The sequence below is a fragment of the Myotis davidii genome, unplaced genomic scaffold (genome assembly GCF_000327345.1).
Source record: "Myotis davidii unplaced genomic scaffold, ASM32734v1 scaffold970, whole genome shotgun sequence".
In the NCBI taxonomy this organism is placed as follows: Eukaryota; Metazoa; Chordata; class Mammalia; order Chiroptera; family Vespertilionidae; genus Myotis; species Myotis davidii.
Window position 1 is genome coordinate 1,065,437 of NW_006282204.1, and position 19,579 is coordinate 1,085,015.

At 41.8% G+C, this 19,579-nt stretch overlaps 1 protein-coding gene across 1 annotated transcript in view; it reads left to right on the forward strand.

Annotated features, from left to right (window-relative positions):
• Positions 1 to 19,579, forward strand: part of LOC102760955 (ATP-binding cassette sub-family A member 3-like) — a 32,005-nt gene that overhangs the window by 11,647 nt on the left and 779 nt on the right. Inside the window, exons 3-4 of the mRNA XM_015571218.1 lie at positions 1,556 to 1,737; positions 8,373 to 8,510. Coding sequence (XP_015426704.1) covers positions 1,556 to 1,737; positions 8,373 to 8,510 — 320 coding nt within the window. The remainder of the gene's footprint in view (positions 1 to 1,555; positions 1,738 to 8,372; positions 8,511 to 19,579) is intronic.

Below are 19,579 nucleotides of genomic sequence, written 5' to 3' on the forward strand. Positions count from 1 at the left end.
CCCCCCTCCGATTGCCGATCACTGGATCGGCCCCTTGCCCAGGCCTGAGGCCTCCGGCAGGGGTGTCAGGCCTGGGCAGGGGACCCCCAGCTCCCTGCTGTTACAGGCTCTGCCCCTGCCCAGGCCTAACGCCTCTGGCCGAGGCATTAGGCCTGGGCAGCAGGGACCACCAGCTCCCCACAATCTCCCGCTCTGCCCCTGCCCAGGCCTAACGCCTCTCCACCCCTGTCCCCGCAGGACACCTCTGGCTGAGGCGTCTGGCCCGGGCAGCGGGGACCCGTAGCTGCAGTGGCCCCGCGATCGCGGGCTCTGCTTTAGGCCCAGGCAAGGGACCCCTAGCTCCCGGGACTGCCAGCTTCAACCCTGCCAAGCTCCCATCACTGGCTCCACCCCTACTTCCTGCTATCACTGGCCAGGGCGACAAAGGCGCCCAATTCTCCAATCATGGCTGGGTGGCAGAGCAAAAGCAGCCCCCAGAGCCGCCTTTGCCCTGCCCCCTGGCTTTTAGCTCCCCCCTGGGTTTCCGATCACTGTCAGTGGCAGGGGGCTCCTTCCTGCTTTCCCTTTCACCTCCCTGCATTGTGCCTACATATGCAAATTAACCGCCATCTTAGTTGGCAGTTAATTTGCATATTGCCCTGATTAGCCCATGAAAAGGGTAGCGGTCGTACACCAATTACCATGTTTCTCTTTTATTAGTGTAGATTGTTTCTTTTCTATACTATTTATTTTCTCTTTCAGGAACTCCTATTGTGCTTGAGTGTAGAATTTCTCAAGTTATGGTAGACTTTCTGAAAATTTATGTTATACCTTTGTTTTTTTCTGTGGTTTCTAATTTAGTATTCCTTGCCTCAAAATGGCTTTCATTTTGACAATCATAGCTTTCTGAAAGACGGTTTTCATGAATATTCAGCTGATGTTGCTGGTCTATACGAAAGGGAGGGCTCATGTTGAAGGAAGGACAAATTACATGGGTCATTGTCATCTGCATATCTTGCCTCTTTGAATTAGGAGTTTACTGCAAACCCTCATGCTTTTTTAGTTGCAGCACACTTTGTCTAGAAATAGGGGAATTAGCAGAAGAAAGGATTACTTGTCTTCTTTCAGTGGCTTCCTTTTTCCCTTTTCATCAGCACTATAGATAAGAAAAACTACTTTTTCTCTTCTGATTGGTAGTCAGCATTCATCTCTAGTGCTGCTGAATATTTTTCCAAGTTTTATATCCTTATGGTTATTTAAGTGGGAGTTTAGCATGAGGGGAAAAGTAGAAGGATAGGATCTTGTAGATCTGCTTTTTTTCTTGACATTTTTGTTCTTTATTATTTCAGTTGTTGGTACTGTTGCAATAATTTCTATTTTTTGTAGGTTTTGAAGGGAGGAGGGATGAAACCAATGTTATTACATATTCCATTATTTTCTTAGATGAGCTACATACTAAGGGTATCAACATATAGATAATTCAGAGTGGCAAAATTTAGATTATCAATTATCTTTTTTCTTTGCTGTTTTAATCACAGAGCTTTCATTTATGGTAAATATCTCTTTTTTATTTCAGGAATTGGTCTTAACTGGAATAACCTTTGGACACCGGCCAGCCTTGAGGATAACCTCATATTTGGCTATATGATGGGGATGCTTTTACTTGATGCTTTCTTGTATGGCCTTGTGACATGGTATGTAGAAGCTGTCTTTCCAGGACAATATGGTGTGTCCCAACCATGGAATTTTTTTCTTATGGTGAGTTCTAATGCTGCTGTTATTGTGAAAGGTCATAGTTCTTATTTCACAAAATAAAATCAAAAGGTCAGGTGCAGATAATCATTTTCATCTGTATACCAGCTATACTGAAATGTTAGCCATTTCATAATCTACCTTAAAGCCTTATACATATGTAAATGCACCTATCTATGGATAAGACACTGACATCCCATACATTAAAAATTATGAGGACTATAACCCTTCTTTAGTCAGGCAGTACATAGTGAATTTGATTGGAGAATAAAGCAACCTAAAAGTCTCTGCAAAAATTCTTCCCAACTAAATTAATATGTGATAGTTTCTTAGATCCTAGTGAGAAGAGCATTAAGTATTGCTCTTGCCCGTGTTCTCACCACCTGATTATTTTCAATTGCTAGACCAATGTACTTACAGTAGGATAACATCTGCATTTTAAACCTCCATGCTCCCTAACCATTACTGGATAATGGTACAAAGAAGTGCTCTGATCAAGTCTAATAAAATGCATTGGTTATGACCTCATTTTTTCGTAATTCCATTATGTCCTTACTTCTTGAACACTAGCATTTTAAACGTTTTTGCTTCCAAACCCTGGAGTTTCAAGTCATACACAATTTGCTGCAAAATATAATCTTTGAAAATACGCTATAACTTTATCCATCTCACAAAATAAACCAAGTCAAAGTGTTTTCAAGTTCTTATAATGACTCATTGCCATTTTTCACATTTTAATTGTAATTCAGATGGAATTCACATAACTTAGGGCAATGGTCAGCAAACTGCAGCTCACGAGCCCCATGCGTCTCTTTGGCCCCTTGAGTGTGACTCTTCCACAAAATACCACGTGCAGGCGCACACGTACAGTGTGATTGAAATTTCATGGCCTGTGCGCAGAAGTCGGTTTTCAGCCTCGGCGAGTCTATTTTGAAGAAGTACTGTTGATATTTGGCTCTGTTGACTAATGAGTTTGCCGACCACTGACTTAGGGAAACATTCATATAACTTAAAATTAACAATTTTAAAGTTAACAATTCAGTGTCATTTAATATGATTATAATGTATGTGCACATATCTAGTTTCAAGATATTTTCATCACTAAAAAATAAAACCCTATATCAATTAAGAAATCACATCTTAATTTTCCCTATCCTAAACTCCTAGCAACCACTTATCAGTCAGCTTTCTTTATATATGGATTTAACTGTTCAGGATATCCTATCTAATAAAAGAGAAACATGGTAATTAGCCATACCTCCGCTACCCTTCCCATTGGCTAATCACGGCGATATGCAATTTAACTGCCAGCCAAGATGGCGGCTGGCAGGCAGGCAGGTGAAGCGAACATGAGGCTTGCTTGCTTCAGTGACGGAGGAAGCCAATGTTCCCCACCTGCCACTGCCAGCCTCTGCGCTTGCAGTTTGAAACATTGTTCAAAATATAGAAGCTAAACAAACTCCAGAAACCTACTTTCAGCCAGCTGGGATCTCAGAGCTGGAGTTGAAATAGTGTTTCGATTATAGAACCCAATAAACCAGATACCTGCTTTCAGCAGCTGACGCCTCATAGCTGGAATCAAGCCTCAGAGCTAAAGATGGCCCAGAATAAAAAAAAGAAAAAAGAAAAAAAGGAGCGGTTGGGAGCTTCAGTCACTCGCCAGCCTGAAAACAGCCCTCAGCCCCTAACACAGACTGGCCAGGCACCCCAGTGGGGACTCTCACCCTGAAGGGGATGTGACCAGCTGAAAACAGCCATCAGCCCCTCACCCAGGCTGGCCAGGCACCCAAGTGGGACCCCCACCCTGACCCAGGACACCCTTCAGGGCAAACCAGACGGGTCCCACCCGTGCAGGCCTCTATCCTATATAGTAAAAGGGTAATATGCCTCCCAGCACTGGGATCAGCGGAGCCGCGAGGCCTCCCCGCACTGGGATCAGTGAGAAAGGGGGTACCTCCCAAACCCCCTGATCGCCCTGTGGCTCTGTATGTGACAGGGAGCGGGGCCACAACCTCCCTATCTGCCCTGCTCTATTCGTGACAGGGGAAGGTGCCCCAAGCCCCTGATCAGCCCTGCTCTGTGCCTGATAGGGGGGAGCTCCCCAACCCCCTGATTGGCCCTGCTCTGTGCGTGAGTGAGGGTGGCATCACAACCTCCCGCTCCACCCTGCTCTGTGCATGCCAGGGGAGGCAACCCAACTCCCCACTCAGCCCTGCTCTGAGCCCTACCCGGGACTGCACCTAGGGATTGGGCCTGCCCTCTGCCACCCGGGAGCAGGCCTAAGCCAGCAGGTTGTTATCTCCCGAGGTGTCCCAGACTGCGAGAAGGCACAGGCCAGGCTGAGGGACCCCCCGCCCTTTGAGTGCACAAATTTTTGTGCACCGGGCCTCTAGTCCCATATAATAAAAGCCTAATATGCAAATTGACTGAATGGTGAAATGACCGGTCGCTATGATGTGCACTGACCACCAGGGGGCAGACACTCAATGCAGGAGCTGCCCCAGCCCACAGGGCACAGGCCAGCCAAGGTGGGTGCCAGCGGAAGTGCCCCCTGGTTGCCCTGCCGGTCACCCTGCAGAGGGTGGCGACCAGCAGTGACGGTGGGAGGCAGGGCCAGTGAGCAGGTAGTGCCAGGCTGGAGGCCCCCCGATTGCATTGCCGGTCACCCCACAGATCAGCCCTGATCACCAGCCAGGCCTAGTGACCCTACCTGTGCACAAATTTCGTGCACCAGGCCTCTAGTTTCATATAAATGGAATCATACCATATGTGACCATTTATGTCTATTTTCTTTAACTGAGCCTAATTTTTTTTTAGTTTTATCCATGTTACAGTATGTATCAGTACGTTATTATTTTAGATTGCTGAATAACACTTCATTGTATATATATATATAAAACAACTCCTATATCTGTTCATCTGTAGTTGAACATATAGGACATCTTTTGGCTAAATTTGAATAGCTATGCTATAAATATTTCAATACAAGTATTAGTTTGTATACTTATTTCAATTCTTTGGGTAATATACCTAAGGTAGAATATCTCATTCATATGCTAATTCTGTTTCATTTTTCAAGAACCACAAAACTGTTTTCCACAGTGTCTGCACCATTTTACATTCCTATAAGCAATATACAGGGTTCTAATTTCTAAACATCCTAATAAACACTTGTTATTCTCCTTTTTTCTTTTATTGTAACCACTAGAGGCCCAGTGCACAAAAATTTGTGCACTCGGGGGCGTCCCTCAGCCTGGCCTGTGCCCTCTCGCAGTCTGGGACCACTCAGGGGATGACCACATGCTGGCTCAGGCTCGGGGAGTTGGGCCTAAGCTGGCAGTCAGACATCCCTCTGGCAGCCCGGGAGCCCTCGGGGGATGTCCACTTGCCAGTGGGGAGCAGGCCTAAGCCGCAGTTGGACATCCTTAGCACTGCTGAGGAGGCGGGAGAGTCTCCCCACACCGCCACTGTACTGGCAGCCATCAGCCTGGCTTGTGGCTGAGCAGAGCTCCCCCTGTGTGAGCACACTGACCACCAGGCGGCAGCTCCGGCATTGAGCGTCTGGGCCCTGGTGGTCAGTGTGTGTCATAGTGACCAGTCATTCCCAGTCGTTTGGCTTTTAGGGTCAATCTGCATATTACCCTTTTATTATATAGGATAGTGGCCTGGTGCACGGGTGGGGGCCGGCTGGTTTGCCCTGAAGGGTGTCCCAGATCAGGGTGGGGGTCCCACTGGGGTGCCTGGCCAGCCTGGGGGAGGGGCTGATGGCTGTTTGCAGCTGGCCACACCCCCTTTACGGTGGGGGGTCCCCACTGGGGTGCCTGGCCAGCCTGGGTGAGGGGCTGATGGCTGATTGCAGGCTGGTCATGCCACTCCCTCAGTGGAGACCCTCACTCCATGGAAGTTTGGCCAGCCTGGGTGAGGGACTAATGGCTGTTTTCAGCTGGCCACACCCCCTTTACGGTGGGGGGTCCCCACTGGGGTGCCTGGCCAGTCTGGGAGAGGGGCTGAGGGCCATTTTTGGGCTGGCCAAGGCCCCCTTCGACGGGAGCTCCCAGCCTCTCCTTTTTTTCTTTTTCTTTTTTTATTCTGAGATTTATTTAGCTTCTATAATTGAAACTTTGTAGCCTTGAGAGGAGCTTAGAGCCGGCCAGGGTGGATGAGAGGGTAGCTTGGCTTCCTCCATCACCAGGCGCAACCCACGCCTCCTGCTCGCTCCAGCTCAGTGGCCATAGCTGGCTGAAAGCAGGTACCTGGGGTTTATTTATCTTCTATAATTGAAACTTTGTTGCTTTGAGTGGAGCTCAGAGCCGCCACGGCAGGCGGGAAGCTTGGCTTCCTCCATCATTGGGGCAACCAAGCCTCCTGCTTGCTCCAGCTCCGTGGCTGCCGGCCGCTGTCTTGGTTGGGTTAATTTACATATAGTCACTCTGATTGGCTGGTGGTCGTGGCTTAAGGTACAGCACAGGTATGGTCAATTTGCATGTTTGTCTTTTATTAGTGTAGATTCTTATGGTTATAAAGTTGTATCTTGGGTTTTGATTTACATTACCCTGATGACTAATGATGCTGAGACCTTTACATATACTTGTAAATATTCTTTAGATAAATGTCTATTTAGTCCTGTGTGCATTTTTAATTGGGTTGTCTTTTTATGTATTCTGAACACTAGATCCTTATCAGAAGTATGGTTTATTAATATTTTCTTCCATTCTATGGACTGTTTTTTTTTTTCATTCTTTTGATGTGTCCTTTCAAAATGTTTTAATTTTTCTTAACTCCAATTAGTTTTCCTTTTGTTGCTTGTGAAATTGGTATCTTATTTAAAGAGTCATTATCAAATCCAACATTTACCCATATGTTTCCTTCTAACAGTGTGGTGGTTCAGTATTTTATATTTAATTCCTGGATCAATTTTGAGTTAATTTTTATATATTGTGAGGTAGGGATCCAATTTCATTCTTTTGCATGTGAATATTTGGTTGTTCCAGCACCACTCTTAGAAAAACATAGCTTTCCCCATTGGACTCTTGATAAAAATCATTTGGCCATAGATGTATGGGTTTATTTTCCAACCCACAATTTCATTCCATATATATATTTAAGCCAGCACAATATTGTTCCGATTACTGTAGTTTTATAATAAGTTTTGAAATCTGAAATATGAGTCCTCCAACCTTTCTCTTCTTTTTTAAGATTGTTTTGACTATTAGAGGGCCCTTATAGTTCCATATGAACTTGAGGATTTGCTTTTTATTTCTGCAAAAATGGCCACTGGAATTTTCATGAATATTATAACGAGTCTGTTGATTACCTTAAATATTATTGCCATATGAAAAATATTATATTTCAATTCATGAACTTTTTTAAGATATATTTTTATTAATTTTAGAGAAGGGAAGGGAAGGGAAAGGGAGATAGAAACATCAATGATGAAAGAGAATCCTGCAGGCCCCCTACTGAGGATGGAGCCCACAACATGGGCATGTGCCCTGAGTGGGAATCGAACCTGGGACCCTTCAGTCCACAGGCCGACGCTCTATTCACTGAGCCAAACCAACTAGGGCATGAACTTTCTATTTATATGTCTTTGAATTCTTTAACCAAGGTTTTGTAGTGAGTCTTTTATTTCTTTGGTTAACTTTATTCCTATTTTACTCTGTCAGATGCAATGAAATTGTTAATATTCTTTTTTTGATTGTTCATTGATGGTATATAAAAACACAATTGATTTTTGCATGTTAATCTTGTATCCTGTATCTTTGCTGAATTTGTTTATTAGCTCTAGTAGTATGTGTAATGCTGATTCTTTGGGCTTTTTCTATGTGTGAAAATATATGTATTATGCCATTTTTAAATACTGATACTTTTACTTGTTCCTTTCCAATTTGGATGCCCTTTATTTCTTTTTCTTACCTCATTGCTAAAACTAGTGTAGCAATAAATACCAGAAATGAAAAGAGACATCCTTAGCTTGTTCCTGATTTTAAAGAAAAACTTTTCAGTCTTTCACCATTTGGTATGATACTAGATTTGGGTTTTTCACATATGCCCTTGTCATTTGAGAAAGTCCTCTTCTATTTCTAGTTTCCTGAGTGTCTTTAATCATGAAACCCTTTGTCAAACCCATTGATGTTGCTATCTCCCATACTTATATGGTTTATTCCATTTGTTCAATTAATGCAATGTATTGCATTGATTGGTTTTCATATGTTGAGCCTGCATTCCTGGGATAATTCCCCCTTGATCATCATGTATAATCATTTTGCTATGCTATGGGATTCAGTTTGCTAGCATTTGGTTGAAGATTTTTTTCATCTGTATTGATAAGGGATATTGGTCTCTAGTTTCTTTCTTCATGATAACTTTGCCTGGCTTTGGTGTCAGAGTAATGCTGAGCTCACAGAATGAGTGAGAAAATGTTTCCTCCTCTTACACTTTTTGGAAGACTTGGGGAAGAATTGTTGTTAATCTTGTTTAAATGTTTGGCAGAGTTCACCAGTGAAGCCATCTGCTCAACTTTTCTTTGTAGGGAGGTTTTGATCACTGATTCATGTGCGTTACATGTATAGGTCTGTTCAAATGGAGTGTTTCATTTCTTAATGCATGTTTTGGTAATTACATTTTGGCTTTCTTTGTAGCGTTCATACTGGTATGGCCCTCCAAGAATTAGAAGAAAAGAGGAAGACATGAAAGGCTATGGAAGAACTCAAAGCAAATATTTTGAGGCTGAACCAACTGGTTTGGTGGCAAGTATCCAGATCAAACATTTGCACAAGGTATTATTTCAAAGGCAAATCCTTTATTATCCCTGCCCAGAGGTCCTGGGCAGGTTAATTGAAGGGGACCATGGGCAGGCCAGATGGCAGCATCCATAAATGAGCTAACTAGTAGGCTCTATGTGTGGGCCAGGTACTTGCATCCATAGGCAGGTAGTCCTGGTGCCAGACTCTGCATATGGTTGGGCAAGGTGCTAAGGTCCATGGGCAGCCCTGGTGCCAGGGTCCATAGGAGAGACTGGTTACTCTGCTTCTCATGTTTGCCTGTTATATTTTCCCCATTCGTTTGCTATTTACCTATTTGTGTCTATAATTGAAGGACACTTTTATATACATATATAAACATTTGGTTAGTGCATGCTCTTTATTCAATGTGATTTTTGCTGCTTTTTAATTGAGGAGTTCAGGCCATTTACATTTTTAATTTTTCAGTTACAGGTTACATTTCATACTATTTTGTATTTCAGGTCATTTACAGTTAATGTGATTATTTATATTTTTGGTATGGTTTCCATTTAGCATTTATTTGATTTCTAATTCTACCATATACTCTTTGTTTTCTTTCTCTTTCTTGCCTTCTCTTGAATTACTGATTATATTCCTGAGATTCCATTATATCTCCCTTTCTATATAATTTTGTTTTGGTATTCAACTGGTTTGTCTTTGATACATTATACAACTCTGACTTATCACAGTCTTCCTTCAAATGGAACCATTTCACATATAGTATAAGAACCTTATGTCAGTTATACTTTTATTTTTATACTCAGACTGTTATTGTCATACATTTTACTTAAACACATATTATAAAACCTGCAATATTTTGTTACCAGTGTTCTTGATTTTCCATTTATATTTTAAGGAAGTTGAGGAAAATGTGGTATATAATTACCAGTGTGCTTAATAATTACAGTGTTCTCCATTTCTTTGTTTATATCTAGATTTCCATCTGGTATAATTTTCCTTCTGCCTCACAGAGTATCTTTGACATTTTTTCTTTTTAATTCGGGTATGCTAAGTGATTAATTCCTTCGTATTTTCTATGTCTAAAAGAGCCTTTATTTTATTTTTGCTTTTAAAAGATATTGTCACTCATATAGGATATTAGGTTAAATATGTTGTTCTACAGTCTATTCACAGGCATTGTTTCCAGTTTTTCCTGGAAGATTTTAAGGTGTTTATTTAGCAGTGATTTTATGCAATTTAATAATGATGTTTCTTGTTAGTAGTTTTATTCTTGTCCTTTGGGTCTGTTGAGCTTTGAATGTATAGGTTTATTGTTGTCATAAAATTTGAAAAACTTTTGGCCACTAGTTATACAGTTATTTTAATGTCCCATACAGTGTCTGTTGGAGTTGCAGAGTTGTGTGGTCATATGTACACAGGCAATGAGAGAGGGCAGGGTCTGAACCATGGGCGCACTGTGAATAAGGTCTGAATCGCATGCTTGAGTGGCAGGAGCAAAAAGTGGGTCAGCAGACGCCCACCCTACAGAGCTGCTCCCCACTGCTGGGCCTGGCGGTTGTCTTTCAGACAAAGAAAGTAAATCACAGAGCCCTGCCATTAATTAGACTCCCAAAACTCACTTCCTGTTGCCCTTAGAGTTGGCTCCAGGAGTGTATTATCTGTAGGCTCAGAGCTGTTGCAGTAGAAAGTTTCCCTCTGTGACTGAGCTCCAGGAGGGGTGCTTGGGCTGGATCCGTGGAGGGCAGGGGTCACATTACAATGAGGGAAAAACAAACCTCACCCCAAGCAGCAAAGGCTGTATAGCCCTACGTAAGCCATGGAGGCTCAAAACTGTGAGGCCACAAAGGTAAAAATCTTGTGAATCAATGCCATCTACTGGAACAGAGTAGAAAGACCATTTCAGAGATAAATGGGAAAACAAAAAACAGTGAAAATCATAAATAACCATGGTTAAGATGATGACCAGAAAGAAAATGAAAAATCCCCAGAAAATAGGCTGGAGCACATGGAATTACGTGATATGAATGACAGAAATTTCAAGATTGCAGTTCTGAAAATACTCAATGAGATGCGATAAAATGCTGACAGGCATTTCAGTGCATTAAGAAAACAAATTAATGAACAAAAAGTATTTTTGCAAGAAAATTGACATTTTAAAAAAGAATCGATCAAAAATCGTGGAAATGAAGCATTTAAAGAACTTAAGAGTGAGTTGTTGAGCATAGAAAACAGAACCAACCAATTAGAGGGGGGAAATTAGTGATATTGAAGATAGGAATCAAGAAAGGATACAGAGGGAAGAAGAGAGAAACCTGAGAATAAAGAAATGTGAAAGAGCTCTATGAGACCTCTCCGATTCCATCAAAAAAAGTAATGTCAGAATCACTGGCATAGTGGAGGAAGAAGAGTGGGAGTATGGAATGGAGAGTCTATTCAAACAACTAGTATGTGAGAACTTCCGAAATCAATGGAAAGAACTAAATCCTTGAATCCAAGAAGCAAACAGAGCACCTACTTACCTCAATCCAAAGAGGCCCTCTCCAAGGAACTTGGTAATGAAGATGTCAAAAATTAATGACAAAGAAAAAGTCCTCAAAGCATCCAGGAAAAAGAAGGAAGTGACGTACAAAGGAAAACCCATCAGAATGTCACCCAACTTCTCAGCAGAAACTCTACAAGCCAGAGAGAGTGGAACCAAATATTCAGACGAGATCGGGCGCGTTCAGGGTGGTATGGCCGTAGACTGGAACCAAATATTCAAACGTCTAAAAACGAGAAACTACCAACCATGCATGTATCCAGCAAACTTATCCTTTAAATATGAAGGAGAAATAAGAATATTCCTAGACGTATAGAAGTTGAGGCATTTTATTGTAGAAAACCTCCAATGCAGGGAATACTCAAGGGAGTTATTCTACCTGAAACAAAGGATATAAAGTCACACCACTATGAGTAGGGTCACCAAAAAACTTGCAGCATAAATAGGAATAATTTGTGACAACAAAAACATACAAGGGGAAGGGGGAAAGGTATGAACTGGCAAAGGAAGATGAAGATCAGGTGCACTCAAAAGGGAAAAAAACTGTGGCATACATGCAACTTCACTCTTTATAAACCTAATGGCAACCACACACAAAGGTCCCCAAAATGGGACATATTGCTTAAAAAAGAGGAAAGATATATGGAATCCACCAAACAGACAGAAGCATAATGGAAAGGAACCAATGGTGGCACAAAGTTACCAGAAAACAAAAGATAAAATGGCTATAGGAAATCCTCATACATCAATAATTACCCTAAATGTAAATGGCCTAAATTCACCAGTAAAGAGGCACAGAGTAGCAGAGTGGATGAAAAAAAAAACAAAACCCAACCATATGCTGCCTACAAGAGACATATCTAAACAGCAAAGACTAAGGTAGATTCAAAGTAAAGGGGTGGAAAATGAATCTCCAAACAAAAAAAAATCCACACAAAAAAAGCAGGTGTAGCCATACTTATATATGACAAAACAGATTTCAAGAAAATAAGACACAAAGATGAACACTTTATAATGATAAAGGGAACACTACATCAAGAAAACTTAACAGTTCTTAGTATATATGCACCCAATCAGGGAGCACTGAAATATATTAAACAGCTACTTATAGAACTAAAGGGAGAAACAGGTCAAAATAAATTATAGTTGGAGACCGTAATTCTCCATTGACAGCTCTAGACAGATCAAACAAAAAAAATCAATAAAGAAATATTGGCCTTAAATGAAACACTAGACCAAATGGATATAATTGACATTTACAGAACATTTCATCCCAGAATATCAGACTATACATTCTTCTCCAGCGTATATGGAACATTCTTAAGGATAGACCATATATTGGGTTACAGAACAAGTATCAACAAATTTTAAAAGATCGAAATTATACCAATTATATTTTCTTTTTAAAAAATATAAATTTTATTGATTTTTTACAGAGAGGAAGGGAGAGGGATAGAAAGTTAGAAATATCAATGAGAGAGAAACATCTATCAGCTGCCTCCTGCACACCTCCCACTGGGGATGTGCCCGCAACCAAGGTGCATGCCCCTGACCGGAACCGAACACAGGACCCCTCAGTCCGAAGGCTGACGCTCTAGCCACTGAGCCAAACCGGTCAGGGCATACCAATTATATTTTCTGACCTTGAAATTAAAAATCACCTGCAAAAAGTAAGTAAAGAAACCTGCAAATATGTGAGGATTAAACAACATACTACTAAAAAATGACTGTGTCAAAGAAGAAATTAAAGGTGAGATCAAAAGATATATGGAGACAAATGAGAATGATAACACCCTATCAAAAACTCTGGGATGCAGTGAAAGCTTATATAAGTAATAAGAGCTTATATCATTACAGGCCTATCTCAAGAAACAAGAGAAAACCCAAGTAAGTAAACTAATGTCACATCTTAAAATACTAACAAAAGAAGAACTAAAGCAACCCAAAGTTAGCAGAAGAAAGGAAATAATAAAAATTAGAACAGAATTAAATGAAATAGAAAACAAAAAGATATACAAAAATAAATAAATAAAAAGCTGGTTCTTTGAAAAGACCAATAAAATTGACAAACCTCTGGCTAGACTCCCTAAGGAAAAAAGGGAAAGACCCATATAAACAAAATCAGAAATGAGAGAAGTTACCACAGACATCACAGATATACAAAAGATCATACTATGAAAGACTTCATGCCACCAAATTTAATAACCTAGAGCAGGGGTGGGCAACCTTTTTGTGAATGCGTGCCAAAACCAGCAAAATCTCTGACTCAATCCAAGTCCTAGTAGTTCGTTTTCAACACTATTGAAATTGCTCTTCCCCTCTCTCATCAATCCATGTCTGTGGTCTTTAAGATAACTTGTTATGTAAGATTATTTATTTATCTAAGATGCACCTCCACTGAATTTATCTGAAAAATAAAAAAGTCGATATTAAGAAAAAAAATTGTAAATGGAAGATTACAAGAGAGGATTTCGCGTGCCAGCAATGTTTGGCACCCCTGACCTAGAGAAATGGGTAAGTTCCTAGAAACATATAACCTTCCTAGATCAAATCATGAAGAACAGGAAAATCTAAATAGACCGATCAGCAGTGAGGAAATTGAAACAACCATCAAAAACCTCTCCAAAAACAAAAGACCAGGACCAGATGGCTTCACCAGTGAATTCTACCAAACATTCAAGGAAGAAATAATATGCATAGTTTTCAGACTCTTCCAAAAAATTGAAGAAGAGCTGATACTTCCTAACACATTCTACAAATCCAATATAACCCTGATACCAAAACCTTGCAAAGATAACACAAAAAAGATAACTACAGACCAATATTCCTGATGAATACAGATGGAAAAATCCTATGCAAAATACTAGTTAATCGAATACAGCAGTACATCCAAAAAACAATACATCACGATCAAGTGGGGTTCATTCTAGGACACATAGATGGTTCAACATTCACAAATCAATCAAAGGAAGGATAAAACATTAACCAAAGAAAAGATAAAAATCACATGATCTTGTCAATAGATGCAGAAAAAGCATTTGTTAAGACACAATATTCATTTATGATTAAAACACTCAATAAGATAGGAATAGAAGGAATGTAACTCAACATAATAAAGGCCATATATGATAAACCCTCAGCTGACATCATACTCAATGGTGAAAAAACTGAAAGCTTTCCCCCTAAGATCAGGAACAAGACAAGGATCTCCACTCTCACCTCTCTTATTCAACGCTAGAGGCCCAGTGCATGAATTTGTGCATGGGGGAGGGGAGAGGAACCGCAGGAGTTTGGCCAGCCAAGGAGAGGGACCATGGGAGGTTGGCCACTGACTCTGAGGAGGGAGCTGGCCCTCAGCCCCCCTGGGAAAGGGGCTGCATCCACCGCCACCCCGGGACCCAAAGGCCCCAGCAGGGTCAGGAGAGGAGGTGACAGTTGCCAGGCTGGGCGCAGAAGGAACGGATGCTGATGCCACCTTTGCACCCCACCACTGCACGGTTCCCCACCTCTGCCCCTTCTCCTCCTCTCACCACCGTGCCACCACGTGCAGGTGGGTGGCCCTGGGGAAGGAAGAGGAGGAGGTGATTCCCCGCCACCACGCAGTTCTCTCTTCCTCCCTCGTCCTGCCTTTGCCGCAGTGCTGCCACCACAGCAGGCAGGTGGCCCCTGGGGAAGGGAGTGGACAGAAGCAAGACAAACCCTTGTGTCGAGTGCTGACTTTTAATAGATCACAGCAAGGGAGCTGCTCTGCTATGTACAAAACCCTGATCCAGAAGCAGGTCATCTACGAATGGTTTAGCACCAGGGGCTGATAGGGGCCGGCTGGCCGGGGGGAGGGACCAAGGGCAGTTGGCTGGCCACAGGAGGTTGGCTGTGGGAGCGCACTGACCACCAGGGGAAGCTCCTACATTGAGCATCTGCCCCCTGGTGGTCAGTGCATGTCATAGCAACTAGTCGACCAGTCATTCTGATCGTTCAGTTGTAATAGTCACTTAGGCTTTTATATATATAGACTAGTGGCCCGGTGCATGAAATTCGTGCACAGGGGGTGTCCCTCAGTCTAGCCTGCACCTTCACCAATCTGGGACCCCTCGGGGGATGTCCAACTGCTGTTGAGGCCCAAAACTGGCAGTCGGACATCCCTCTCGCAATCCAAGACTGCTGGCTCCTGTCGCCTGCCTACCTGATCAGGCCTGCTGGCCCGCAACTGTCCCCCTCCCCCCGCCAGCCTGCTTGCCCCCAACTGCCCCCCCTGCCGCCTGCTCGCTCCCAACTGCCCAGAGGTACCCTCGCAGGTAGGAGGTGCTGATTAGGGGAGGACGGCATGATCGTTTCCTGGGACTGTAGTTATGGAATCTTTGCAGAGGCTTCCACAAGCATCAGAGGGGCAGGCTCTGGCCAGCAGCCCTGTAGTGCTGGTCATCCCTGGAGGCACTGGCCGGGGGGCAGAGAGTTAGGGGGGCAGTGAGGCCAAAGGGGGAGTAACTTCAAACCTTCCCACTTGGCACCATTCTTTAAATTGTATGTGGCTGTTTCACAGCTATACCTGTTCAGGGCAGGGCTCCAATCTCCTGGAGCAGGGTGGGGGCTGGGCCAGGGCAGAGCCAGGTGGGCTAGGAGGGTGGGTTTAGCCATGCCCCCAGCAAGGTTCAGTGAGCTTCAGCTGTGGAGACAGCGCTGCTGCTGTTAGAGGGGGGGGCAGGGGGAAGGGTTTGACCCTGGGGAAGGGGTCGCTCAGGCCTGCCTCCCCCCAGGTCTAGAGTTGGAGGGAGGAGAGGCATGCCTGGCCCCAGTGGAGGGGCCTGGCAGTGACGGGCTGTGGGTCCGGGTGCCTCTGGGCACTGACAGGTGGTTGCCAGCAGCTATTGTTGTGGGCACCCCTGGTGGGGTGGCAGGGGAAGAGATTGGGAGTCAGAGGTGCAGACTGCAGCAACCCCCGGGGGTGTGGGGGCTGGGGTAGGGTGTCTGTGCAGGGGGATTGGAAGAGCTCCCCATGGCTGCTTCCTCTTCCTTCTGTGCAGTCTGGGCTCCTGTCAGGTGCTCTCCTCAGAACCCCAGGAACTTGGCTCCAGCTGCCTGCCTCCTGCTGCATGCACATCAATATGCAAATAGGTCGTTAGGGGACACTGTCAGAGACAAATTAGCATATTCCCTTTTTATTCTATAGGATAATGCTGGAAGTCCTAGCCAGAGCAATAAGTCAAGAGAAAGAAATAAAAGGCATCGAAATCGGGGGGAAAGAGATAAAAGGCATCCAAATAGGGAAGGAAGAAGTCAAACTGTCATGTTTTGCAGATGACATGATGCTATATATAGAAAACCTTACAGACTCTACTAAAAAAGCTACTAGAAATAATAAACAGAGTTAAGTTGCAGGATACAAAATCAATGTACACAAATCCATTGCCTTCCTGTGTACCAACAAAAAAATTTCAGAAAAATAAATGGAAAAACAATTCCTTTTGCAATAGCAACCAAAAGAATAAAATACCTAGGAATAAACATAACAAAGAGTGTGGAAGACCTACATACTGAAAATTACAAAACACATTAAGAGAGATTGAAAAAGACACAACAAAATGGAAAAAATATCCCGTATTCATGGATTGGAAGAATCAACATAGTTAAAATGGCCATATTACCCAGAGCAATACAAATTTTATGCAATACCCATTGAAATCTCAATATCATTTTTTAAAGAAATAGAATGAGAAATCATCAGATTTGTATAGAACCACAAAAGACCCTGAAGCCAAAGCAATCCTGGAAAAAAAAAAAAACATGAAGCTGGAGGTATCACACTACCTGACTTAAAATTATACTACAGAGCTACATAATCAAAACAGCATGGTATTGCCAGAGAAACAGACACACAGATCAATGGAACATAATAGCCCAGTTATAAAACCACACATATATAGACAGATAATTTTGAACAAAGGAGCCAGAAATGCACATTAAAGATAGTCTGTTCAATAAATGGTGCTGGGAAAACTGGAAAGCCACATGCAAACAAATGAAACTGGATTGCAGTTTATCCCCGTGTACAAAAATTAATTTAAAATGGATCAAAGACCTAAACATAAGACCCAAAACTATGTTACATAGAAGAAAATATATAAATACCAAACATATGGACCTGGGTGGTAGAGAACATTTTATGGACTTGACCCCAAAGGCAAGGTAGGTAAAGGCAATAATAAATGAATGGGACTATTTCAAACTGAAGAGCTTCTGCACAGCAAAAGAAACTGACAACAAAACAAGCAGGCAGCCAACCAGATGGGAGACGATATTTGTAAACAGTAGCTCTGACAAAGGTTTAATTTCCAAAATGTATAAAGAAGTCATAAAACTCAACACCAAACAAATAAGCAATCCAATCAAAAAGTGGGCAGAGGACCTGAAAATACACCTCTCCCAAGAAGACATACTAACAGCCAATAGGTAGATGAAAATATGTTCAACTTCACTGGCAATTAGGGAAATGCTAACAGGTGTGAGGAGGTATCTCTTTGTAGTTTTGTTTTCAAAATAGCTAGTGAAGTTGAGCATCTTTTCATATATCTGTTGGCCATTTGTATGTCTTATTAGGAGAAATGTTCAGGTTTTTTGTTTGTTTGTGGGTTGTTGTTGCTTTTGGTATTGACTTGTATGAGTTTTTTCTATATTTTGGCTATATCCCCTTGTTGAAGCTTTTGTTTGCAAATATCTTCTCCTACTCAGTTGGCTGCCTTTTTTCTTTGTTGATGGTTTCCTTGGCCATGCAGAAGCTTTTCAGTTTGATATAGTCACATTCATTTATTTTTGCTTTTACTTCCCTTGACTTAGGGGCCAAATTCATGAAATCCTCTCTAAGAACAAGGTCCATAAGTTTAGTATCAATGTTTTCTTCTATGTAATTTATTTTTTCGGTTCTTATATTTAGGTCTTTCATTAACTTTGTGTTCATTTTTGTGTATGGGGACATGCAGTAGTTGAGTTTCATTATTTTGCAAGTGGCTTTAAACTTTTCATAGCACCATTTATTAAGAGGTTTTCTTTTCTCCATAATATGTTTTGATTCCTTTGTCAAAATGTTTTTGCTCATATACATGTGGGTTTATGTTTTGATTCTCAATTCTGTTTAATTTGTGTCTGTGTCAGTTTTGTCCACAAATGCCATGCTGCTTTGATTATTGTTGCTTTGTGGTATCATTTGAATCAGGGCGTGTGCTGCCTCTGGCTTTATTTCCCCCACCTTAGGATTGCTTTGGCTATTTAGGGTCTTTTGTGGTCCCATACAAATCTGATCATTTTTTGTTCTATTTATTTTAAAAATGTTATTAGTATTTTGATGGGATTGCATTAAATCTGCATTTTGCTTTGGGCAATATGCACCTTTGAACTGTGCTGATTCCTTCAATCCATAAACATGAAATATATGTTTATTTCTTGTCTTTTTCTATCTATTTTCATAATGCTTTGTAAGTTTCAATATAGAGGTCCTTCAAATCCTTTGTTAGGTTTATTCCTATGTAGTTCATACTTTTTGTTACAATTGCAACAGGAATTGTTATTTTCATTTTGTTCTCTAAAATGTATTTGTTGATATATTGGAATACAGTGGATTTTTATATGTCAATTTTTTATTCTGCAGCTTTACTGCATTTGTTTATTGTTTCTAATCAATTTGTTGTGGAGTCATTAGGGTTTTTTAAATAAAGAATCATGTTATCTGCAAAAAGCAATACTTCTTCATTCCCTATTTGAATGCCTTTTACTTCTTTCTCTTGCCTCATTGCTCTGGCGAGGCCTTCCAGCACTATGCTGAATAAGAGAGGTGAGAGTGGACATCCTTGTCTTGTTCCCGATCTTAGAGGAAAAGCATTCAGTTTTTCACCATTGAGTATGATATTGGCTGAGGGTTGTCATATATGGCCTTTAGTATGTTGAGGTACTTTCTTTCTATACCTATTTTATTGGTTATTTTAATCATAAATGGATGTTGTATTTTATCAAATACTTTTCCTATATCTATTGATAAGTTTGTGTGATTTTTATGCTTTATAGTGGAACCTCGGTTCTCGAACTTACTTTGTTCTGGAAGCTGGTTGAGAAGCGATTTGTTAAAAAACAGAATCACTTTTTCCCATTAGAAATAATGTAAATTGAATTAATCCCTTCCTGGCCCCCAAATAATTCCCTGTCTTAACCTTTCTTATACATAGTACATGTCTAATGTCCTGTTTAATCTATAAATAAAAACTTTAAAAACAAAAAGAATGTGGAATGTAAATGAAAATTTAACAAAAAGGGAATGAAATGTATAGTAAAATGTGAAAATTTACATACACACAAGAACTTACCTTTAATGTTGAGTGCTATTGATGACTGAACATAGAGAGGAGGGATGGAGGGTGGAGGGCTGGAGGGATGGGGGGGCGAACATTGCTGCTCCTGAGATGGAGGGATGGAGGGTTGAGGAATGGAGGGGTGGAGAGATGGAGGGATGAAGGGCTGAGGGATAGAGGGATGAAGGGTTGAGGGATGGAGGGGTAGAGGGATGGAGAGATGGAGGGGT